The sequence below is a fragment of the Puma concolor genome, chromosome C2, assembly GCF_028749965.1.
Source record: "Puma concolor isolate L17-30 chromosome C2, mPumCon1.1.hap2, whole genome shotgun sequence".
Taxonomy (NCBI): Eukaryota; Metazoa; Chordata; class Mammalia; order Carnivora; family Felidae; genus Puma; species Puma concolor.
Genome location: NC_141675.1, coordinates 46632889 through 46658427, shown reverse-complemented (window position 1 = coordinate 46658427; position 25539 = coordinate 46632889). Strand labels below are relative to the sequence as shown.

The window sequence follows — 25539 nt, the reverse complement described above, 5'->3', positions numbered from 1 at the left end:
TCTGGGTCTCCATCTCTATCTGCCCCACCCCTGCTTGTGCTCTGTCTCTGTCTCTCAAAAATGAATAAATGTTAAAGAAAATTAAGAAGCACTCTTTTATATTGTTCTACCTCTATGAAAACACTCTTAAATAGTTCTAACTTAGATTTAATAGGAGTAGGACAGTGAAAACTTAATCCAGCTGATGAAAGTGAAAATCTGGATAAGTGATTGGGAAATATGAAATTGTATATCAGTCAAATGTTTTTAACTGAGAATATGTTATTATAGAAAAAAAAAAAGCTTCAAAAAATCTTCCTTAAACTTGCCAAAGTAGTTTGGACACCAAGAAAACAGAAGCTCTCTAGTTTGGACAACCTCTTTTCTACTAACCACCTAAAGTGTCATGAATATGTATTAGCTTGTTTCTAAGTGTTTTTCTCACAGGTCCCCTTGTGAAAAAAAATTGTAATATAGATTTTCAAGAAACAAATTAAGTATTACTCAAATATAAAAAAATAACAGTAGAATAAAATGCAAAGCACCTTTTTCTCTGTCCTCTTTTTGACTTGTTTTAAGTATATTGTAAACAAAATTTAATTTAAAAGAAGCCAAGGAGGAGCCAAGTTAGCTGAACAGCATGGAAGTTTTTTGTGTGTCTCTCATCCATGAAATACAGCCAGACCAACACTAAACCATCCTACACACCTAGAAAACTGATTGGAGGATTAACACAACAATCTGCACAACCTCAACTACAGAATTCAGCAGGTACAAGGCGCAGAAAAGTGAATTTGGGGAGCGAGAAGCCGCAGAGGGTAGGGAACTGCTTTTGCGGGAGGAGAGAGGACACAGACTGGGAAGGGAGGGGGAGAATACGGGAAAAGCACCCCTCCCCAAAAGCAGCTGGAGAGAAAGTGGAAAATTGGAAACAGCCACAGGGACTAAACTAAAAAGGGAGAAAGGAGAAGGTTTAAATTCCATTAAAACTGTAAACAAGGGGAGTGCAAAGGCTGCAACTCTGCAGCTTGATACCTGGCAGTGCTCTGGTGTGAAGGACGAATCCCCAGGAAAAGAGTGGGGTCTGAGAGGTTCTCGGGCCGCATGGGGAAAAGCAGTTCCACTGCTGGAAGGATATTTGGCAGAGACTGCTGAAGCCACCTGGTCCCAGCAGACCCCAGAAAATGGCAACATTCACTGAAGCTGGAACAAGGTCATTAAGGGGGAGGCCTGGTGCCAGATGTGTGTTGTGATTTTCCAATATCCCTGAGACGCTGCTGCTACACTATCTTGTGAACTTTCTCTGGGGTGGGCAGGCACCTGGCCGCAGTCTCAGGGCACCAGCAGCAGCAGGGTCCAGCGGGCATTCCTGGGTGCAGCCGACATTCAGCCATTTCTCATTCAACCATTGCTCAGTGAGACCCTCCCACAGAGGGGCAGAACGGGTCAAAGCCACAATCCTTCAGAAGTAAGGGGCCGGGGAAAACAGCCGCATCTGAGACAAAATTTGGGAGAGAGGTACCACCTTGGGCCTTGTCACAGACAGTGAAAAAGCGGAGAGTGAGGGCACAAAACCTGAAGACAGAGGACAGGTGCACAATTGCTAAACCGGGACAACAGACTGGGTAGCTGGGTGGCGCCATTTTCACTGCTCTCATGCATGTGCATATGCACCTAAAGCTCCAGACACTCCACCTCAGTAGGGTAGCAGCGCCGTCTAGTAGAGAGCAAAGCTGTTACACTGAGCCCCGCCCAACTGGGCCAACTTTGCCCTTCAAGAACAGAAGTCTCACCTCCGGCTTAGTTTATGGACTATAAAATGCTACAGAGACTGACTTCTAGGGAAAATGAAGTAATTTCAGTCCTACTTCAATCTGTTAGCAGGTTCATCTATTCAATTTTCTTTTTTTCCTCTTTTACACTTCTATTCTTTTTCTTGAATACAGAAAGAAAAAAATTTTATTTTCAATTTTTATTAAAAATATTTTTCTTTAATTTTTATACTGTATTTTTTACTTCTGTGTAAATTTTTCCAAATTCTATTTTACTTCCATCATTTTATTTTAGTCTACTTCAGTGTATTCACCTTTTCAAATTTTCAAACAAGTTCCTTTTTTTCTTTCTTTTTTTTTCATTTATTTTTCTTGAATGCAGAAAGAGAAAAACTTAATTTTTACTTTCAATTTCTTTAAAAATATCTTAATTTAATTTTTTACTATATTTTTTTGCTTTTATGTAAATTTTTCCAAATTCTATTTTACTTCCACCATTTTATTTTAATCTACTACAGTGTATTCACTTTTTTCAAAAATGCGAATGATTTTTTTCTTTTTATCTTTTCTTTCTATCTTTTTTCTATTTTTCATTTCTTTTCTCTTGAATACAGAAAAAGAAAAAAATCCTATTCATTTTTAATTTTTTATTAAGAATATTTTCTTTATTTTTTTCTACAATATTCTTTACTTTTGTGTATATTTTTTCAAAATCTATTTTACCCCATCATCTCATTTTACTCTACTTCAGTGTATTCATTTTTTCAAATTCTCAAATAATTTCCTTTTTTTTCTTCCCCCCCTTTTTCTCTCATCTGTCAAACTCCTTTCAACACCCAACCAAAACACACCTAGGATCTACCATCATCTATTTGATTTGTGTGTGTGTGTTTAAATTTTAATTTTAATATCTTTTTTAATTTTAATTTTTTTAATTTCAATTTTTCTACCTCATTAATTCCTTTTCTCACTTCAAAATGACAAAATGAAGGAATTCACCCCAAAAGAAAGAGCACGAAGAAACGACAGCCAGGGACTTAACCAACATAGATACAAGCAAGATGTCTGAACCAGAATTTAGAATCACGATAATAAGAGTACTAGCTAGAGTCGAAAATAGATTAGAACCCCTTTCTGCAGAGATAAAACAAGTAAAAAATAGCCAGAATGAAATTAAAAATGCTATCACTGAGCTGCAAGCAGGGATGAAGGCAGTGGTGGCAAGGATGGATGAGGCAGAACAGAGAATCAGCAATATAGAGGACAAACTTACAGAGAAAAATGAAGCACAAAAAAAGAGAGAGATGAAGGCAAAAGAGTGCAATTTAAGAATTAGAGAAATCAGTGACCCATTAAAAAGGAACAACATCAGAATCATAGGGACCCCAGAAGAGGAAGAGAGAGAAATAGGGGTAGAAGGGTAATGTGAGCAAATCATAGTGGACAACTTTCCTAACCTGGGGAAGGACACAGACATCAAAATCCAGGAAGCACAGGGGACCCCCATTAGACTCAGCAAAAACTGACCACCAACAAAGCATATCATAGTCAAATTCACAAAATACTCAGGCAAGCAGAGAATCATGAAAGCAGCAAAGGAAAAAAGTCCTTAAGCTACAAGAGAAGATAGATCAGTTTTGCAGCAGTACTATCCACAGAAACTTGGCAGGCCAGAAAGGAGTGGCAGGATATATTCAGTGTGCTGAATCAGAAAAATATGAAGCCATGAATTCTTTATCCAGCAAGGCTGTCATTCAAAATAGAAGAAGAGATAAAAAGTTTCCCAGACAAACAAAAATTAAAGGAGTTTACGACCACTAAACCAGCCCTGCAATAAGGGGGACTCTCTGAGGGCAGAAAAAGTGAATATGTATGTATGTGTGTGTGTGTGTATTATATATATATATATATATATATATATATATATATATATATATATATGTCAAAAGCAACAAAGATTAGAAAAACCAGAGACCACCAGAAACTCCAACTCTACAAGCATCATAATGGCAATAAATTCGTATCTTTCAGTACTCATTCTAAATGTCAATGCACTCAATGCTCCAATCAAAAGACATAGGGAAACAGAATGGATAAAGAAACAAGATCCATCTATTTGCTGTTTACAAGAGACCCACTTGAGACCTAAAGACACCTTCAATTTGAAAACAAGGGGATGGAGAATCATCTATCATGCTAATGGTCAACAAAAGAAAGCCAGAGTGGCCATACATATATCAGACAATCTAGACTTGAAAATAAAGACTGTATCAAGAGATGCAGAAGGGCACTATATCATAATCAAGGGGTCTATTCACCAAGAAGACCTAACAATTGGAGACATTTATGCACCAAATGGGATAGCGCCCAAATATATAAATCAACTAATCAGAAACATAAAGAAACTCATCGATAGTAATACCATAATAGTAGGAGACTTCAACACCCCACTCATAGAAATGGACAGATCATCTATTCAAAAAATCAACAAGGAAACAATGGCTTTGAATGACACACTGGACCAGATGGACTTAACAGATATATTCAGAATATTTCATTCTAAAGCAGCAGAATGTACATTCTTCTCCAGTGCGCATGAAACGTTCTCCAGAATAGACCACATACTGGGACACAAATCAGCCTTAAGTAAGTACAAAAAGATCGAGATCATTCCATGCATATTTTCAGACCACAATGCTGTGAAACTCAAAATCAACCACAAGAAAAAATTTGGAAAGGTCACAAACACTTGGAGACTGAAGAACATCCTACTAAAGAGTGAATGGGCGAACCAAACAGTTAAAGAGGAAATTAAAAAATATATGGAAGTCAATGAAAATGATAACACCACAACCCAAAACCTCTGGGATGCAGCAAAGGCGGTCATAAGAGTGAAGTATATAGCAATCCAGGCCTTACTAAAGAAAGAAGAAAGATCTCAGATACACAACCTACCCTTATGCCTTCAGGAGCTGGAAAAAGAACAGCAAATAAAACCCAAAACAGCAGAAGACAGGAAATAATAATGATTAGAGCAGAAATTAATGCTATCAAAACAAAAACAAAACAAAACAAAAAACAGATCAATGAAACCAGAAGCTAGTTCTTTGAAAGAATTACCAAATTGATAAATCACTAGCCAGTCTGAACAAAAAGGAAAGGACCCAAATAAATAAAATCAAGAATGAGAGACCAGAGATCACAATCAACAGAGCAGAAATAAAAACAATAATAAGAGAATAATATGAGCAATTTTATGCCAATAAAGTGGGTAATCTCGAAGAAATGGACAAAATCCTAGAAACATATACACTAACAAAACTGAAACAGGAAGAAATGGAAAATTTTAAGAGACCCATCACCAGTAAGGAAATTAAATTAGTAATCAAAAATCTGCCAAAAAACAAGAGTCCAAGGCCAGATGGCTTTCCAGGGGAATTCTACCAAACATTTAAGGAAGAGTTAACACCTATTCTCTTGAAGCTATTCCAAAAAATAGAAATGGAAGGGAAACTTCCAAACTCTTTCTATGAAGACAGCATTACCTTGAATCCAAAACCAGACAGAGACCACACTAAAAAGGAGAACTATAGACCAGTTTCTCTGATGAACATGGATGTAAAAATGCTCAACAAGATATTAACCAACCGGATCCAACAAAACATTAAAAAAATTATTCACCACGACCAAGCAGATTATACCTGGGATGCAGGGCTGCTTCATTATCTGCAAAACAATTAACATGATTCATCACATCAATAAAAGAAAGGACAAGAACCATATGATCCACTGAATAGATGCAGAGAAAGCATTTGACAAAATACAGCATCCTTTCTTGATAAAAAACCCTCAAGAAAGTAGGGATGGAAAGAGCATACCTCGATATCCTAAAAGCCATGTATTAACGACCCAACGCTAATATCATCCTCAGTGGGGAAGAACTGATAGCTTTCCCCCAAAGGTCAGGAATAAGACAGGGATGTCCACTCTTGCCACTGTTACTCAACATAGGATTGGAAGTCTTAGCCTCTGCAATCAGACAACACAAAGAAATAAAAGGCATCCAAATTGACCAGAAGGAGGCCAAACTTTCACTCTTCTCAGAAGACATGATAGTCTATATGGAAAACCCAAAAGATTCCACCAAAAAAACTGCTAGAACTGATTCATGAATTCAGCAAAGTTGCAGGATATAAAATCAATGCACAGATATCGGTTGCATTACTATACACCAACAATGAAGTGACAGAAAGAGAAATCAAGGAATCGATCCCATTTACAGTTTCACAAAAAAAACCATAAAATACCTAGGAATAAATATAACCAAAGAGGTGAAAAATCTATACACTGAACACTATAGAAAGCTTATGAAAGAAATTGAAGAAAACACAAAAAAAATGGAAAAAGAGGGGCGCCTGGGTGGCTCAGTCGGTTGAGCATCCGACTTCAGCTCAGGTCACGATCTCACGGTTCGTGAGTTCGAGCCCCGCGTCAGGCTCTGGGCTGATGGCTCAGAGCCTAGAGCCTGCTTCCAATTCTGTGTCTCCCTCTCTCTCTGCCCCTCCCCCATTCATGCTTTGTCTCTCTCTGTCTCAAAAATAAATAAACATTAAAAAAAAATTTTTAAAAAATGGAAAAAGATTCCATGCTCCTAGATCGGAAGAACAAATATTGTTAAAATGTCAATACTACCCAAAGCAATCTACATATTCAACGCAATCCCTATCAAAGTAACAGGAGCATTCTTCACAGAGCTAGAACAAATAATCCTAAAATTTGTATGGAACCAGAAAAGACCCCGAATAGCCAAAGCAATCTTGAAAAAGAAAACCAAAGCAGGAGGCATCACAATCCTCGACTTCAAGCTATACTACAAAGTGATAGTTATCAAGACGGTATGATACTGGCATAAGAAGAGACACTCAGATCAATGGAACAGAATAGAGAACCCAGAAATGGACCTACAAACCTATGGCCAACTAATCTTTGACAAAGCAGGAAAGAATATCCAATGGAATAAAGACAGTCTCTTCAGCAAGTGGGACCAGGAAAACTGGACAGAGACATGCAGAAGAATGCACCTGGACCACTTTTTTACACCATATACAAAAATAAACTCAAAATGGATGAAATACCTAAATGTACGATAGGAAGCCATCAAAATCCTTGAGGAGAAAGCAGGCAAAAACCTCTTTGATCTTGGCCACAGCAACTTCTTTCTCAACATGTCTCCAGAAACAAGGGAAACAAAAGCAAAAATGAACTATTGGGATCTCATCAAAATAAAAAGCTTCTGCACAGTGAAGGAAACAATCAGCAAAACTAAAAGGCAACCAACAGAATGGGAGAAGATATTTGCTAATGACATATCAGATAAAGGGTTAGTATCCAAAATCTATAAAGAACTGATCAAACTCAACACCCAAAAAACAAATAATCCAGTGAAGAAATGGGCAAAAGACAGGAATAGACACTTCTCCAAAGAAGACATCCAGGTGGCCAACTGACACATGAAAAAATGCTCTACATCACTCATCATCAGGGAAATACAAATCAAAACCACAATGAGATACCATCTTACACCTGTCAGAATGGCTAACATTAACAACTCAGGCAACAACAGATGTTGGCAAGGATGCAGAGAAAGAGAATCTCTTTTGCATTGTTGGTGGCAATGCAAGCTGGTGTAGTCACTCTGGAAAACAGTATGGAGGTTCCTCAAAAAACTACGAATAGAACTACCCTACAACCCAGCAATTGCACTACTAGGCATTTATCCATGGGATATTGGTGTGCTGTTTCGAAGGGACACATGCACCCCTGTGTTTATAGCAGCACTATCAACAACAGCCAAATATGGAAAGAGCCCAAATGTCCATTGATGGATGAATGGATAAAGAAGTGGTATGTACACACACACACACACACACACACACACACACACACGCACAATGGAGTATTACTCGGCAATCAAAAAGAATGAAATCTTGCCATTTGCAACTACGTGGATGGAACTGGAGGGATTATGCTAAGTGAAATTAGAGAAAAACAAAAAATCATATGACTTCACTCATATGAGGACTTTATATAGAGACAAAGCAGATGAATGTAAGGGAAGGGAAACAAAAATAATATAAAAACAGGGAGGGGGACAAAACAGAAGAGACTCATAAATGTGGAGAACAAACTGAGGGTTACTGGAGGGGTTGTGGGAGGGGGGATGTGCTAAATGGGTAAGGGGCACTAAGGAATCTACTCCTGAAATCACTGTTGCACTATATGCTAACTAATTTGGATGTAAATTAAAAAAATAAAATAAATAAATAAATAAATAAATAAATAATAAATAAATAAATAAATAAAATATATAAAGATCAATAATAAAATATTGAATATGTTCCTATATACAATAACAAAAATGAGAAAATAAAATTAAAACATCAGGACCATTCGTAATAGCAAGAAAAACCATTAAATTCCCATAATTAAATCTAACAAAATATTTGTAAGACTGTGACACTGAAAATACTGTCAAGAGAAATTAGAAAAGACTTAATTCAATTGAGAGATACAGCATGTTCGTGGTTGAAAATGTACTAATTTTAACTTACCAATTCTCCCAAAGATTCAACAATATCTGACTGAAAATTTTCAAAAAAAATTTTTTTGGGGAAAAAACTGACAAGCAGATTGTAATTTTTTTTAATGCAAAGAGCATAGAATAGTTGAGACAATTTTTAAACAGAACCAAGTGGGAGAATTTACCAAACCAGACTTCAAATTTAGTATAAAAATCAGTGAACCTGAGTAGAAATAGAAAGTATTTAAAATTAAGTACACAGGGGAGGAAACATGGAAAAATGAAGGGTTCTGTAATCTCTGGGAAAATATCAAGCAACTAAATATGTGTAATTGTGTGGGAAATGCAGGAGAGAAGCATCAAAGGAAAAGACTTCAAAAGGGAAGGGCTGGAGAAGGTGCAAGGCCTTAGGACATGTTTACATAGTTGAACGTGGCTGCAGCTCATAAGGAGTGCCTAGAGCCATTAACATTGTCCAGGGCTGGATCCTCCTTCACACCTGACCCTTCCTAGCGTTATAGAAACCAATTAACTCGAAATTCAACCTTGAAAAGCTAAACCATTAGATTGATTAACATATTTGCTTAGCTAATTTTATGCACGTAGTCTTTAGCAATTATCCCAATAAAAAGAAGCTTCATTCTGGAGTTGGGCAGCTATGAGGACCTTCATTTGAATGCACTTTGTGGACTCATCTTTTGCAACTCCGGCCATACTCCCTGCAACATAATTGGGAGTTCCAGAAAGAAGTAGCAGATATATTGTTGGGGCGGGAGGAGAAGGGATAAATTATATGAAGGTAAAAGGGGCAAAATTTTTCTAAATCTAAAGAAAACTATGAATTCAAAGATCCAAGAAATTCGATAAATCCCAAGAGAATAAAAATATAAATCACAACAAGTCACATTTTTTTTTTATTTGAGAGAGACAGAGACATGTGAGTGTGGGAGGGGCAGAGAGAGGGGGGTAGAGAGAGAGAATCCCAAGCAAGCTCTGCACTGGCATTGCCAGTGCAGAGCCCAATGTGAGGCTTGAATTCAGGAAACCACAAGATCCTGACCTGAGTGGAAACCAAGAGTCAGACACTTAACTGACAGGCACCAAGGCGCCCCACAGCAAGTCATATTTTATTCAAAATGCTGAAAAACAGTAATTAGAAACAAGTTTTCAAATTAGCCAGAGATAAAAGAAATATTACATACAAAAGGATAAGATTGACCACAGACTTCTCATTATAACATTTGTAAGAAGAGATCAACATCTTTAAAGTTCTGAAGAAAAATCATACTATAATCTTACTCAAAGTTAAAATATTTTCTTAAACTCAAGCAACATAAAATATTATTCAAGAAACAGAAGCTTGAGAGAAATCACTGCAAGCAAACATACACTACAAAAAAATGATAGAAGGACCTCTTCAGAAGGAAAAAAATAAGATGATAACCCTGATTTATACAAAAGAATTAAGAGCTACAGAAAGATAATAATGTGGATCAATACAGATGTTATTTCTCATCTTAAATATGCTTAAAAAGATAATAATTTAAAAAATTATTAATATAATGTTGGGCTCATAACATAAGTAGCACTGAAATATATGGCAACAATAACCAAAAAGATGTGAGAGAAAAATGGCGGTATACCGTTGGAAAGTTCTTACCACTTCCATGAAGTAGAATGTTATTTGAAGTTAGATGTGATAACATAAACATGCATACTGTAAATTCTAAAGCAACCACTAAAAAGGATAAAACCAAGAAGTATATCTCATAACCCAACAGAGGAGAAAACAATTAAATCATAAAAATACTGAAATAATAAAAAATAAAGAAAATAGTAAAACAAAAAAAAGAGCAAATGTAACAAAGAGGAAACAAATAGCAAGATGATTTAATCCCATACATTGAAGTCTCCAAATATGTCCTATATGTATAATATCCATGTTATCAAAAAGAAATCTCTCTGACACTACATATTACACAAATGGTATCTCAGCTCTTATCTACTGACCTTCTGCAATGGTAGATGTTTGCACCAGGGCTCTATAAGAGACTAGCAATTGTCCAAAACAGTGATACTTTGCTCCTACAGCAAGGAGATTTTGAATCCAGAATCCCAAAAGACACCACCAGATGGCAGTAATTGACTTTATCTGCAAGTGTCTAGTGAACACCTCCAAAATCATGTGTGCGTGCCAGTTGTTGTTCTAGACCCTGGCCAAATTCAATACTATTTCAGTGTATAAAGTTAGTAAGTTACTTATGTTGGTTAATACATCTAGCAATATCTAAATACATCTAACAATACTCAAATAGCCTGCAAGGACCAAGTTTATTTCTTAGTGTTCATCCAGCAGAGACTATTTTATTCTATATATCCATGGAATGTATCCCGAGATCCTGGATCAAGGTATTCTTAGAAAATTTATTGATTAGGTTAGTTCCTGTATTTTATCTAGTTGGATTAACCATCTTCAGCTACTTATGTACATCAACATAGTGTTTGGTTTTTTTCCCCAGAGTGAAATTATCCTGCTATACAACCAGAATGAACACAGAAAACAAACAAACAAAAACCTGGGGAAAAACTAGATACCCCAAAACAAGAAAATGGTTAAATAAATTGTGGTATATTCTGGTAATAAAACATTTTATACCTTGGTGAAAATGAATAAGCTTACATTCCCTGCACTATCTATGGCTAGTATATATATGATTGAGTGAAAGTCATATCTCAAAAGACTACATAACATATAATTCCATATTTGGCCCCTAAAGCAAGAAAAACTAAGCATATTGTTTAGGCCTGCTTACATAAAAAATATTTTTAATTAAAAAAAAGAGAATTGCATACCTCCAAATCAGAATTTTAGCTGTTTCTCAGGGGAAACAGAGACTGGATAGGAAAAACATATAGGTAGATAAAACATATTGTTGATATTCAGTTGAAGTGAACACAATAGCAAATTTATGGTGTTTGTTATATTATTAAGACTTTCAAAAGAGAGAGAAGATAAAGAAGGAAATGAATTCACTATTGAATGGCAGAGGGAATCTGTTAATAAGTGTAAGTCACAAAGAGAGTCCATTTAAGACCTTCCATCCTTTTATAAGCTCTCCCTCACCCCAAGACCCCTGTGCTGCTCAACCAAACTATTCCCCCAGGTTCCAAGGAAAAAGAAAAAAGTATTTTTAAAAACGGAGCTTCTTAAATGAGATTCTCTGCATAATTAAAGTGTTACAGCTGCTAATAGAGGTCTACAGAGCAAAAATGGAGACTAGACAAAAGTGGTGGCCAGGAAGGTCTTGTAAGTAGAGGAGTTTGTATGAGCACAAGTCCATAGGTATGACAGTCTGATGTGACTATGGGACTTTATGGTATTTTGAGGACTAGACTGTGAAAGGCAGAAGGGATTCTGCAAAATACAAGCTGAAGACTTCATCAGATGGATCATTTAGCTAAATGGCAATTGACCTTGCTTCTATTCTAATGTATGCATTAGAAATTATCATGTATGTTATAAATTCCCTTCTAAGACCAGCTTTACCTGCATCCCACAAGTCATGTGTTTTCATTATCATTCAATTCAAAACATGTTCTAATTTGTATAATGAGTTAGTTTTTAACTCTGAGTTATTTAGTAATACATTTATTACTTTCAAACAGATGGGGATTTTTAAATTATCATGTTGTTATTCTAGCCTAATTTCACTAGAGTCTGAGAATATGCTTTACCTGGTTTCTATCATTTTAAATTTGACAATAATTGCTTAATGGCCAAGAATATTTTTAATGTTCAAAGTATACTTCAAAAGAATGTATTATGACATTATTTGCTATTGAGTTCAATATTTGTACATTAAATCATTTTTATTAATTATGTTGTTGAAATCTTGTATACTTATCAATTTGGGTCTGTTTCTTTTTTTTTTTTTCTAATAGTTACTCAAAAAAAAAAAAAAAGAATTCAAATATTCCACTATGGGTCCTTAATTTTTGAAAATCCCCAAATCTCTCCCAGAAGAATCCACACAGAAATTTGGGTAAGAAAACCAAATCTATGGACAGCATTATATGAAGTAAAACATGAGCCAGAATATAAAGTATCCTACAAACCTCTAAGTATGAATGGTAAGAACAATCCACCAACACCTACAAGGCCTGTGCAGCATCAGTGCCTGTACAAGAGATAGCACAGGGGAGCAACAAAGCATTTGATACACTAAGATTTTAACATGTATTCACCAGAAATCTTAGTAAAATTTAGAAAACAGTTGAAACTCTCAGGGATTTGTGCACCCTATTAGTTGGTGAATACAAGCCATTTGCAATTACATCTGAAGGGGTTGGGATAGTGTAGACCCTACCATCCCTCAACATAAACCAATTAAAGCCTCTTCCGGCACAGAGCTCCACAATGACTAAACTGCTGGGAATAGAATCCAAAGTAACCAGGACAGGGGAAAAGACAATACAGATTAAATGGCCAGAACAAAACATAGTATTTCACAATAATAACAAAAGAGGGAGCTCAAGAGTCATAAAGTGAGAAAATCTGTAAAACCATGCCTTCCCCATACCTTCTAGAAGTTAAGATAATTAGTTTCATGTAAAAATGAGCATCAGAAAATGATTGTAGTTATACATCACTCAGAATTAATAAGAGCAATTTGTAAGAGCAAACATAATAAGAAGCAGAATAAACTCTATACAGGCAATGAGAGCATAAACAGAAAAACTTGCCCACAAAGCAAAGGAAAACTATATCCTAATGTTTTATAATTATCTGAAGTTATTAACACAATGATCTACAATTTGAAAGAGAAACATAATCCAGAATTATCAAAACTCAAAAATTAATTAATAACACCCAAGAAATAATTCAGAAAACAAAACACTGTTTCAAAAATGAAGATTAGACCAGAATCAACACAAAGGAAAATAAATACAGAAAATGTCAGAGGGAAAAACAGCCTTAAATTAGGAAAAAGTTTAAAGTAAAAAGGAATTTAATGGCTCCCATATGATTCCATTTATATGATAATCCAGGAAAGGTAAACTCACAGAGACAGAAAACAGAACAGTAGTTGGCAGGGGCTATGGGAAACAGGAGGAAACACAGAACAGAACTGTTCCGTGTCTTCGCTGTAGAAAAATTTACATGATACTATGCCTTTGTCAAAACATATAGGCCTATACCTCAAATGTAAAAAAAAGTGAGTGCAAAGTAGAGATTAAGAACAAAATTAAAATGATTTTAAAATCTACAAATAATGAACAGAGGGAAAGAGTATCTAACATAGATATGATAAAATTTCCCAGAGAAGAAAAACCAAAACAAGGAAATGGAACAATTACTAAAAATTATTATTCAAGATGTCACTGAAAGTTTGTAAAGAATTACTTGAACTTAGATATTAATGAGGTAAATGGCATACCTGGGGAAAAAAATCAAACCAGAAATATCAACACTGATTCATAGTTTAGTAAAAATTAGTCTTTAAAGACAAAAAAGAATTTTTTACACATTAATGAAAACAGGACCAAATAACTTCTAGAGGAAAGGTCTTCAGATAATGTATAACTATTTTCATACCAAAAGGAAATACTTATTTATGTATATGTGTGTGTATGTACATATGTACATGAAATGCTCTGAATATATCTGTCAAGTCCATCTGGTCCAGGGTATCATTCAAAGCCCTTGTTTCCTTGTTGATCATCTGCTTAGATGACTGTCCATTGCTGTAAGTTTGTTATTAATTCATGTACACGCTTGGCTGCTCTCCAGTTAGGGGCATAAATATTTACAATTGTTATATCTTCTTGCTGGATAGATCCCTTAATTATATATTGTAGCCTTCTTCATCTCATATTATAGTCTTTGGTTTAAAATCTCATTTGATATTAGTATGGCTACTGCAGCTGTCTTTTTTTTTTTTTTTAATTTTTTTTCAACGTTTATTTATCTTTGGGACAGAGAGAGACAGAGCATGAACGGGGGAGGGGCAGAGAGAGAGGGAGACACAGAATCGGAAACAGGCTCCAGGCTCTGAGCATCAGCCCAGAGCCCGACGCGGGGCTCGAACTCACGGACCACGAGATCGTGACCTGGCTGAAGTTGGACGCTTAGCCGACTGCGCCACCCAGGCGCCCCTGCAGCTGTCTTTTGATGTCCATTAGCCTGATAAATGGTGTTCCACCCTGACCTTCAATCTGGAGGTGTCTTTGGGTCTAAAATGAGTCTCTTGTAAGTAGCATAACTGTGGGTCATGATTTTTTATCCATTCTGATGCCCTATGTCTTTTAAATGGAGGATTTAGTCCATTTACATTCAGAGTAATTATTGATAGATATGAATTTAGTGCCCTTGTACCACCTGTAAAGTCACTGTTCCTGTAGATGGTCTCTGTTTCTTTCTTGTTTCTTTTGGTATCTTTCCCACTCAACGATCCCCTTTAATAATTCTTGCAGAGCTGGTTTAGTGTTCATAAAGTCCTTTAGTTTTTGCTTGTCTTGGAAACTCTATTTCTCCTTCTATTCTGAATAACAGGCTTGCTGGGTAGAATTCTTGGCTGCATATTTTTCCCATTGAGCACATTATATGTATCATGCTACTCCCTTATGGCCTGCCAGGTTTCTGTGGACAGGTCTGCTGCTAACCTTATGTGCCTACTCTTGTAGCTTAAGGACATTTTGTCCCCAGCTGCTTTCAGAATTCTTTTCTGAAATTCTTTTCTGTCAGACCTGTGCTAGTACAGATGCACCTGTAGGGAACAGCAGGGTGAGGTTTGTTGTAAGTAGTTCCAGCCTCCACTGGTGGCACTGTTTTGGTTGGTGAAGTCCCACCAGGTACTGGGTGGGGGAAGATGGCATCACTCTCCTTTCCTGGCTAGGGGAGCTGCTGCCCACCTCTGTTCAGTTAGACTTCACAGACAAGCAAACCATCTCCCTTCCTATGTCCTACACTTCAATCAGATCCCTGCCTTCAACCCATTTGTGCCTAGGTTGTCAACATGCCCAGTGTCACAGCTCTCCTGTGTTTTATCTCTGGTGCATGGCTCGTATTCAAAATTACTAATCTTAAAGGACAAGGTGAGCCAGAGGCCTGTACACCCCTCCAGAGGAGATCCTCACATTGCTGTGCCTGGTCCTGTTATGTCCATGAAAATAGGCTGCACAGATGTACAGGTGCCTGGAGTTTATGGTGAAGCATAGCCAAAAGCTGGAACCAGGTTATCTGCCCTATGCACACATTTCTGTCCCCTGCTGTTGAATCGTTGCTCAAAGGCACCAGCCAGGTCTTTTGTCCGTGGAGAGGAAATATACCATCTTCCAAATGCACAGCAGGGAAGAGAAACTTTCTCTCCCACTGTGACCCAGGGACTCCCCACAACCCACTATCCGCTGTCCACTGCTGACCTTCCACCCTCCTTTCCCCAGGAGCACTGCTGCCCTCCCAGATTGACTCCCACGAATGGTAGAGAATTACAAAACCTCGGAATTTCAGCTCCACTGTTTGCAAATATTGCAATAATCATTTCCTCCCAATTCCCCAATGATTCTCAGAAAATCCTTTTCTTGTGCAAACCCAGTGCCATGCTCTCTCACCCTGTTTCCCTCTCCTTTCTGTAAAAAGGTCTTCCTACTCCTGTGGCACTGCAGCTTTTCTCTCCCCTAATGCACATCTCCACACCTCTTAACCTGCCACATTCTCTCCTTCAAATTATGCAGATTGTTCTCTTAATCCTCAGATCAATTTCCTAGGTATTCAGAATGATTTGATGTGATCTAGCTATGTTTGAGGAAGGACGCAAGCCCAGGGTACCCCTACTACTCCACCATCTTAACTCTTCCCCTCGTTGAGTGCATATTTAGATGTGATTGAACTTTAACAAATTATAATGTTGATCTGTTGCCTTTTTAAAACATTTGACTGAAAATGTGAAAAAAAAAAAAAAAAGGCCTTCCAGAAAAAAATCTAAATCCTACTCCGTGGGAATGTCACCTTACATGGGAAAAAAAAGGCAGGTATTTGCAAATGCAATTAAGGATTTTGAGATGGGGAGAGGATGTTGGATCACTTCGGTAGAAACACATGTACCTTTCTAAAAGGGAGGCACAGATGAAGGCCAGTGAAGATGGAGCCGAGAAAAATTTGAAGATGCTAACCTTGAAGATAATGTGATCTGGCTACCCCAAGGAATAATGACAGCCATCGGATGAAGGAGACAAAGAGCTCCATCTAGAGCCTCCAGAGGGAGTGTGGCTCTTGCCAGCACCCTGATTTGGTGACCCTCTGAGAGAAAACATTTCTGTTGTTTTAAGCCACCAAATTTGTAGTAAAACATTACAGCAGTCACAGGAAACTAATCCAATTACCTTGTAACTTTTTCCCTTTATTTTTCCTTTGCCCACTCACTATTATAATTTCTCTGCCATCTTCTCTAACGTGTCAGTAGCATTCTTATTCTCAACTTGAATAGGTGTTGGTTTGTATCAGGACAAACATAATTATCATAAACTATAAATAAAAGGATTATATACATTTTACACATGCAGCTCTAGGAATAAGAAAAATTAACTAGCTCAAGGACATACAGTCACTTTTATAACTGATTTTAATCTCCATTCAGATAACACAAATGACATTGTTCTTTGTACCACACCTGTGATAATTTGTATATCACAAATTACAACCCATTAACTGGTGGCCCTATATATTTTATATATATTACATTTATAAATTCTTATCCAGCCAACTAATATACATGTCTTTTATCCTCAGACCTAGACGTAAGTACACTGGTGACACCATGAACGATAAAGCTCCATGGAACCCATTCTCAATATGGTCATGAGTAACTTGAACTCCAACATTCTGAAGTCTTGTGACATACATAAGTCCATCATCCCTTACACAATCATACTGACAGGTAAGAATATAGGTTGATGGCAAATTCTGTAACTGAGAATCACTGGCTAACAAGGGAGATGCTCTGATATCCATAAGTGCTGGCAATGAATAATTATGTCTTCCAAGAACTGGTTCAGTATAAACATGGTTTTTTCTATACTTCTTGGGTAAAAGAGTACTCCAGTTAACAAACTTAAACAGGTGTCTTGATTCCAGAGGCATATGTTGGTTTCTTCTCATTGCTTGGGTAACTGTTTCATCAGTGGTTAAATATGAGCTAACGAGTTTTATGCCCAAGTCCTTTGCTAGAATTATACCATGCTCATTTTCTTGGTGAGATGGCAAACAAGAATCTATTATCTGTAAGACAGGGTAAATTAAAGCTTGAAGCTTGATTTTATGCTTTATTTCAAGATCAATCTGCACCTGAAAAAAACATAATGATGTCCTATAAGCAAGAATTCCAAAACTTCAGGAGGGAGAGATTTAATTTTTAAAACGTAAGCAATCATGAGATAAACAAATCTACATAAATTGATGTGATAATATATTATTTTCACAATATTTATAATGACCTTCAGTGGCATAAAAACTTGTCAAGCTCATTTCAACAGTAAAGTTTTAAAAATGTTCGTTGTGTGTGAAAAAGGGAGAGAGATAGAGACGCCCAGGTATAAAACAAGTAAGTCCCAGGGATGTCATGTATAGTGTGGTTACTAGGTTAATAATCCTGTGTTGTATATTTGAATGCTATTAAAATAGTAAATCTCAAATGTTCATATCACAAGAAAAACAATTTGTAGTTATGTGTGGTGATAGATGTTAACTTGACATATTACTATGTTGATCAATCTGCAATACGTACATCTATCGATTATACTGTATACCTGAAACTAACATCATGTTGTATGTCAATTGTATATTGATTAAAAACAAATTTAAAACAGACAATGTCAGGAAGTGAGGCACTACTGGGCTGTACCCAAGAGCAATTTGAGAGACTGGGAGCAGCAGCCACAGGAATCTCAATCCCAGGTGGTGTCAGAAGTAGCAGCAACCTGGCTTTGAAACCACTAATATCACATACCTTGCTAGATTTGCTTTAGCAATTTGATGCCTTATTGTCAACTGGGCTGGTGCATCAAATGAGTTCATTACATTGGGTAAATGGGAAGAGAGAGAGAGAGGGACATGCATACATACATACATAGAATGAGGTTTTTGTCAAAAATCACCAATGCAAATAATCTAAATAGGATAACCCTGGAGGAAACTGACACTATAAATAAATCTGCAAGAATTATTGACTGGATGAAACCAAAGTGAATGGAAAAAATAAATATAGCTATTGAAATAATATTTTATCATAAATTTGAAAATTAAAATTAAAAATTAGCATTACAATTAAAATATTTTAAAACAGTGTAAAGTTTAAAATAATATTATTTGGCTGTTAAGCAAGTTCCCAGCAACATACTGTAAATTTTAAGAAACATTATTTAAATGCAGAAGTACAGAGACAGAAAAGCGAAAAAAAGCCAATGGATAGGTAGCTTACCTTCTCAAAGAATGGTGATATTTGGAAAACAAAGGGATGAAATTATTTTTAAAAACCTTGTTGATATTCCATTTGACATACAAGGAGAGAAAGTGGAATATGTAACATAGAGCCCTTTTTTCTTTCCAGAGGTGAAGGGGGGTGTCCTGAGGTTCACCTATGACCCTGAGAACCCTAAAGGAGAACCTGAAAATAATTTCCAAAAAGCAAGTGTCTAGGCTAGAGTGTGGCATCTGAGACAATGATATCTGGACAAATGAAAACGCCTGCTGTGACTAGAAGATGTACCTGTAAGTCAACCTCTCACCAGAGTGGCTGGCTGAACTCAAAGGAGGGAATCAATTGAAATCCAAGATGTACCTCAGAAAGGGAAATAGTATCCCACCACCTCTATGATGCTCTCTCAGGGCATTAGAGGCTTCACAAGTTTAGAATGAAAATGAGCCAAGACAATGTTTCCTGACGGAAACTCCCAAATCTCTCCCAAGTGCCCTCATGTAGATAGATGATTTACTGAGCCAAAGTCTACCATCAACATCCCACTGCCAATGTCCCAAACCTAGACAAGGAATCAAACAGCCCACATCCACAGGGAGAGGGCAAACAGAAACACACCAACCAACACCTTATCTGGCCCTAACTGTCCTTTCTGGAATGTCATATGAAATAAATTGTTTTCCCACAAATGTGTCACTACTTACTATGTCTATGACCTTACTATATCATTTGTTGCTTTGCCAGTCAATACCTCTTCCTATCTCTCTGTCATCCTTTGAAACTCATTTTAAAGTTAACTCTTTGAAAATACTGGAAGGGCACCTGCTGGTCAGATCCACCAAGTTTGGCAATTTTACCCTAGTTTTAGCAACCATGTTATCAGTCTAGTATGAATCTTCTTAGATGTTTTCTATATATTTACATATATTTCTAACCAAAAATGTATGATTATGCATGTAAGTACCTGATCAAAGTTCACTTCTCTATCTTAGATCTCCTCTAAACTTCCAAAACTCTCTAGCTCTTTCAGGTCAATGATCAATTTCCCCTTACCTTTTAAAAATGTATATAATGGATCTCTCTCCTCGATTTTGAATTCCACAAGCACTGATAATATCTAAGTTGTCATTGTATGTCTTACCAGTTCTAAGATAATAAAAGGCTAAGTATAATATTTTTTAAAAGCAGAGAAATAACTAAATCAAAATTGCTGCTCAGTTTCTAATTCTAAGAGGACATTGTGTTCTCTTAGAACCAGAAACCAGAGGACATACGAAGCAGTAAGAGACTTACAATGAGTAGGTCCCAACAATAACACTTAATTATTGAATTATCTATAGCATTGTTCTTTCCTTCTAGATCCACATGGACTCAAAGACAAATGGCCAGAGTGCAAGAGTGCAAATAAGCATTAATACTGAACCATAAACATTACTACTGAAAAGCCCTGAATGAACCTTCCTATAACATAAATGTGAATATCACATTAATGGATACATATTTCTCATTCTGTGAGCAATCCATATGTACCTGGCTGCAAAAAGTGTGTAAGACATTTATCTCAGTATATTATCACTTCAAAAAGAACAAGAATGAAAATACAAAAGCAAAAAAAAAAAATTGAGAGAACACATGTTGCTTGTTGTGGTATCCTTGAGGTTTAAACACTGGTAACTGTTCTTAAATTGTCCACTTAAATTTTTATTATTGTTTTCAGTATAACAAAGACCTCTGGGTAACTCAGTAGAAGGTTACAGAATACATTCAAAAAAGCCCATTCTTATTTTTAATCCCTTCTAATAATTAACATTATTTCAATGAGAACACAATGGATGTGATATATTTCAACTTTTCTTTTGTACTTAAATACCATTAATTCTAAACTCATGAAATCTAAAATAGAATTCTCCCATATAAACTATTCCCTCTGCTCCTCTTTTATTAAACCATGCAATTTAAATTTCTAACTGGCTTTTCAAGTTATAGGTCATGCCACTGATAGTATTGTTACCATGAGAGTAGTTTATTAACACCATGGTAAAGACTGATCTCCTCAATCTAGAAAGTTGGCAACAAAATTCGAAACCAGTTCATAAAAGGCTTCTGTATCATACTAAAAAGCTTAGAATGACATGTAGGTCAGAAGGATTTTCACCCCTGCGTTAATTTCTTTATTCACAACTAGCCCCCATTAGTTGGGAATGGTGACTGAGGGGTAGCTGATAGGAAAGACAGAGAAAAACCACTCATGACTTTACGCCCTGCCCAGAGAGCCCTATATCAGTTTACTGACTCAACTGCTTTGAAGCCCATGTATTTGCCTGTCATGAATACTTGTGTCTGACATAAAGCCTGCTCCAGACAGTCTGAAGCATTACTGAATCCTCTCCCATTCCCCAAATGCCCCAAGGCCATCTATTAGGGCAATGGTGCTTTCCTAGAGAATGGCCGGTTCTTCCTGCCCAGCGCATACATTACTGTTCCTGCACTGAGTCCCTCATTATCCACAGCCCAGCTCAAACCAGTCACTGGTTTGCAAAGGCCCTTACCATCTAGCCCCCTGGCTTAGATGTGTATTATTTAACGTTCTGCACATCCACAGCAACTTATCCTGTGCTTGTCATCCATAGAAAGATAGATGTATGTAAAATATTAGTTATATATGGAGTTCCCACATCACTACTGATAATCCTGTTCATCAAACTTAGCAGATCTACTATTTTTTAATCTGGTGCACCCAGCTTCATAGCAGTTGTGATTGCTTCCCTCACTGCTCTTCCTTTTCATTGATCACCCCCACCTTGTACCACATCCAACTTCACCAACACACAGATAGCCAGTGAGTATTTGGGTGACTACGAGCCACCATGAAGGAACTCCAATACAACAGGACTTTTGGCATCACCCTAGAGCACATGTTCCAACTTTTGTAGAAGCTGGAGAACTCCCACATGGAGCCTACTGTAGTCTGAATGTTTATATTCCTCCAAATTCATACGTTGAAAAGCTAATGTCCAAGATGGTGGTATTAGCCCATGGGGTGTTTGGGACTCCTTAACGTCCAACACTTATTTCACCAATTCCCCCACCCACCACCCCTCTAGTATCATCAGTTTGTCCTCTATGGTTAAGAGTCTATTTCTTGGTTTGCTGCTCTCTCTTTTTCCCCATGATCATTTGTTTTGATATTTAAATTCCACATGAGTGAAATCATATATACAATGGAATGTTCCTCAGCCATAGAAAAGAATGAGATCTTGCCATTTGCCACAAAGTGCCTAGAGCTAGAGGGTATTATGCTAAGATAAATACAACAAGCAACAGTATTTTTTAAATACAATTGTGATTAAAATTTTTCTATGACTTCACGATGCCCTTGGAGAAAAAAAAATCATAAGAGGCATGATTTGCCCCTGCCATCCTTTCTAACATCACTATTCACCGTACTTCCACTGATGTAGTATCTATGCACTTAGTTTTTTGTTTTTGTTTTTTTTGAACCAGGATTCCAAAAGAGACAAACAGTAACTGCATAAATAGGGAGGGGACAGAATGAATCCGTTCAACTCTTCTCAGCAAGTCGCAAAAACAACTTGATTCCAAGGTCAATAATCAGTTATGGTTCAATTCAGCAGCATGTAGGACCAGTGTCTTTATTTAATCTCTAAATTTTTCCCACAAAGATGTGTTGAGGATAATCTGTAATATCGTGCTGTGTTACACAAGGGGACAGATAAAGAGGCTGCCCTCAGGTAAAACAGGCAAAAGAGAGGCAAAGGTCCAACTCTGGAGTATTCTGAAGGGAGGAGGAAGAAGACAGCAAGAGTACAGGTATGATGGCAGGGTTTGGATATATAAAGATTAAAAAAAATTATTGTCCCAGATTCCAAAATACTTAGAGTCCAGTTGGGATTGTGCACATGCAACAAATAATAGGATAATCACTAGAGTATAACTGCTTTGGGTAGTATAGAGGAGGTTCGCCTGTAAGGGTTTCTAGTGCTTATGGAATATCCAGGTGGGGAAAACTATTTGGATACATGGGTTTTGAGCTCACGACAGTGGCATTAGTGGGAGGCATAACTTTAAGAGCCTTCAGCAGATCATTCAGAGCTGAAGTCATGAGACCAAGCAGAGAATGGGATAAAAGCCAGAAGGACCAAACGTTGAGTCCTAAGGAAAATCAGACTCAAAGGAGTGTATAGACCAAGAGTTCATCTCCCATAAAACTGAATGGAAGAGAAGATAAGAACAGGGAGAGTGAGTATTTTAAGACAAAAGTTGGCAAGAGTTTCAAGTGATGCAAAGAAGTTAAAGAACAACAACAAAAATGCCCTTAGATATAGAAATAATGAGATCCCGGACCTACTTAGCCACAGCAAGTTGAGCAAATGGCCAGGGGAGAATACAAAGTGATTAAATGAGGAAGGTATACATTAGGAGTATGTAGAAAAAGAGCTTAAAATGATGAGAGTTGAATATCTGATGTTAGGCTGTAGCAAAACAACTTACTTACCAAAGTGACCTCCACCTGTAACTCCAGAGTAAGGCAACTTTGTTGTTACTGTGTGTCAGGTAAACAGCTTTCAAATGTTGAAAGGTAATCATTTCAAAGCCAGATGAATTTCAGGCTTAACTTGCACTGTTAATAAAGGTCTTTTAGTTTTACAGAACTGAGCAACCTAGCCAATCTTTTATTTAATCTAGCAAACGTACTAAGTCATTTTTTCCCTGAAATGAAGATGTAAATCCCAAGACAAGATGCTTTTCCTAGACATGTCTTCTGCTTGGCCAACACAGGGAGAGAAAGACCTACTGCTAATCGACCCATGAAAGAAGAATGGAAGAATTTCTCTTAGTCTTAAGAGAGGGATAATCGGTCCAAGATCTAACAAATGATGACAAAGACCTCCTGAGACTACACAGTGGCTTCAGAAAACCATCTTGATTGTGCTGGCACAGATGGATAGAGGTTTCCAGAGAGCAATGGTGATGCAAGATTGAAATTAACAGAGGACTGGTATTTCTACGTTCAGTGGATTTCATGTAGTCCATGTGACACTGATATGTTGTGATTACATGGAGATTAATAAACATGGCAGAAGATAGTATACCTGCTACAGAAACTATCCCAGGTTGAAGGGTGTGTAGTGTCACTTTTTTTTAAGGCATCATCATTAATTAGTCTCTGATTTATATTTACTCTTAAGACTGGTAAAGAAAACATTAAAAATATTTTTAGAGAAGTGTCAAACATATAAGATCATATGTGGCCATAGAAATATGTAGAGAAGTCACAGAAATATTGTTATAAATCGATCACAAGGCCACGTTGACACCTTATGACAAATGATGCAAATTAGTAGGAACAATATATTTAGAAAGGTTAACCTATAAACAAATAGAGATATCTTATATTACCACTACCTTTTCAAATTTCCTACATAGAATCACATAGTTTTTAAAAACTGAGAAGTGTGGAACTTAATAATTACTTCAGAGTATTGAATCAATTCATATTATTTTCTAAAGTTAAGAAGATGTTTATGCCATAAATAAATAAAAATAATGCATAAATTACTCTAAAATATAATTGGATGAGATGGCCAGGAAATTGAATTTAAATGCTATTAAATTTAAAAAAATTGCTCCTTAAAGATTAAGGAACTTTGTTGAGAGAAAGTTTTTCAACTATAGTGATTATTCAGATCATTGTAATTGGTAAGCAACATTAGTAATTTTAGGACACATTATGTGACTTTGCCAGAAAATCTCAGAATTGTAGGGAAAAGATATTCATTTCTCTTTCAGTAAGTAGAAGAGAATTGAAAAATGGACAAAGTCCAAAAAAGAAAATTACAGAATAAAGAAGAATCTATTTAACCTCTTAATCCACGAGAACATCTTTTTACACTATGAATTATATATATATTATAATATATATATAATATTATATATATATATATATATGGTATCCATTAGGAAGGATATATCTAATATGTCGCCTGAAGTCTTCTCAGAGTACACAAAAATACCACTCTAAATGAGTTATTCTTACTGAAACTGAGCTTTTCAGGCCATAAATCTGTAACATACTATTAAACGCTTTGTTGAAACATGAGACTTTGAAAAAAAGGGGGGGGGGTGGTATAATACTTACAAAGTAAAAGGTGATTTTAATTAGCCAGATAAAGAATAAACCTAGCATGGGGAATAAAACTTTTTGATTAAAATACAACTCATGTAGAAAGTTTAGCTGACCATGAAGAATAAACAACTTAAAGTATGATCATAAAAAACAGGAGGGACACCTGGATGGCTGAGTCCGTTGAGTGTCCAACTTTAGCTCAGGTCATGATCTCGTGGTTCATGGGTTTGAGACCCACATCAGGCTCTGTGCTGACAGCTCAGAGCCTGGAGCCTTCTTAGGATTCTGTATCTCCCTCTCTCTGCCCTTTCCCCTCTCTGTCCCTCTCCCTCAAGAATAAATAAACATTAAAATTTTTTAAAAAATAAACAAGAGGGGCGCCTGGGTGGCGCAGTCGGTTAAGCATCCGACTTCAGCCAGGTCACGATCTCGCAGTCCGTGAGTTCGAGCCCCGCGTCGGGCTCTGGGCTGATGGCTCAGAGCCTGGAGCCTGTTTCCGATTCTGTGTCTCCCTCTCTCTCTGCCCCTCGCCCGTTCATGCTCTGTCTCTCTCTGTCCCAAAAATAAATAAACGTTGAAAAAAAATTA

General features: G+C 36.8%; 1 protein-coding gene across 1 annotated transcript in view; it reads right to left on the bottom strand.

The window, feature by feature from the left end:
* Nucleotides 1–16934: 16934 nt before the first annotated feature.
* Nucleotides 16935–25539, bottom strand: part of LOC112849483 (arylacetamide deacetylase-like 2) — a 36154-nt gene continuing 27549 nt past the window's right edge. Inside the window, exon 5 of the mRNA XM_025913118.2 lies at nucleotides 16935–17674. Coding sequence (XP_025768903.2) covers nucleotides 17072–17674 — 603 coding nt within the window. The 3' untranslated portion in view covers nucleotides 16935–17071. The remainder of the gene's footprint in view (nucleotides 17675–25539) is intronic.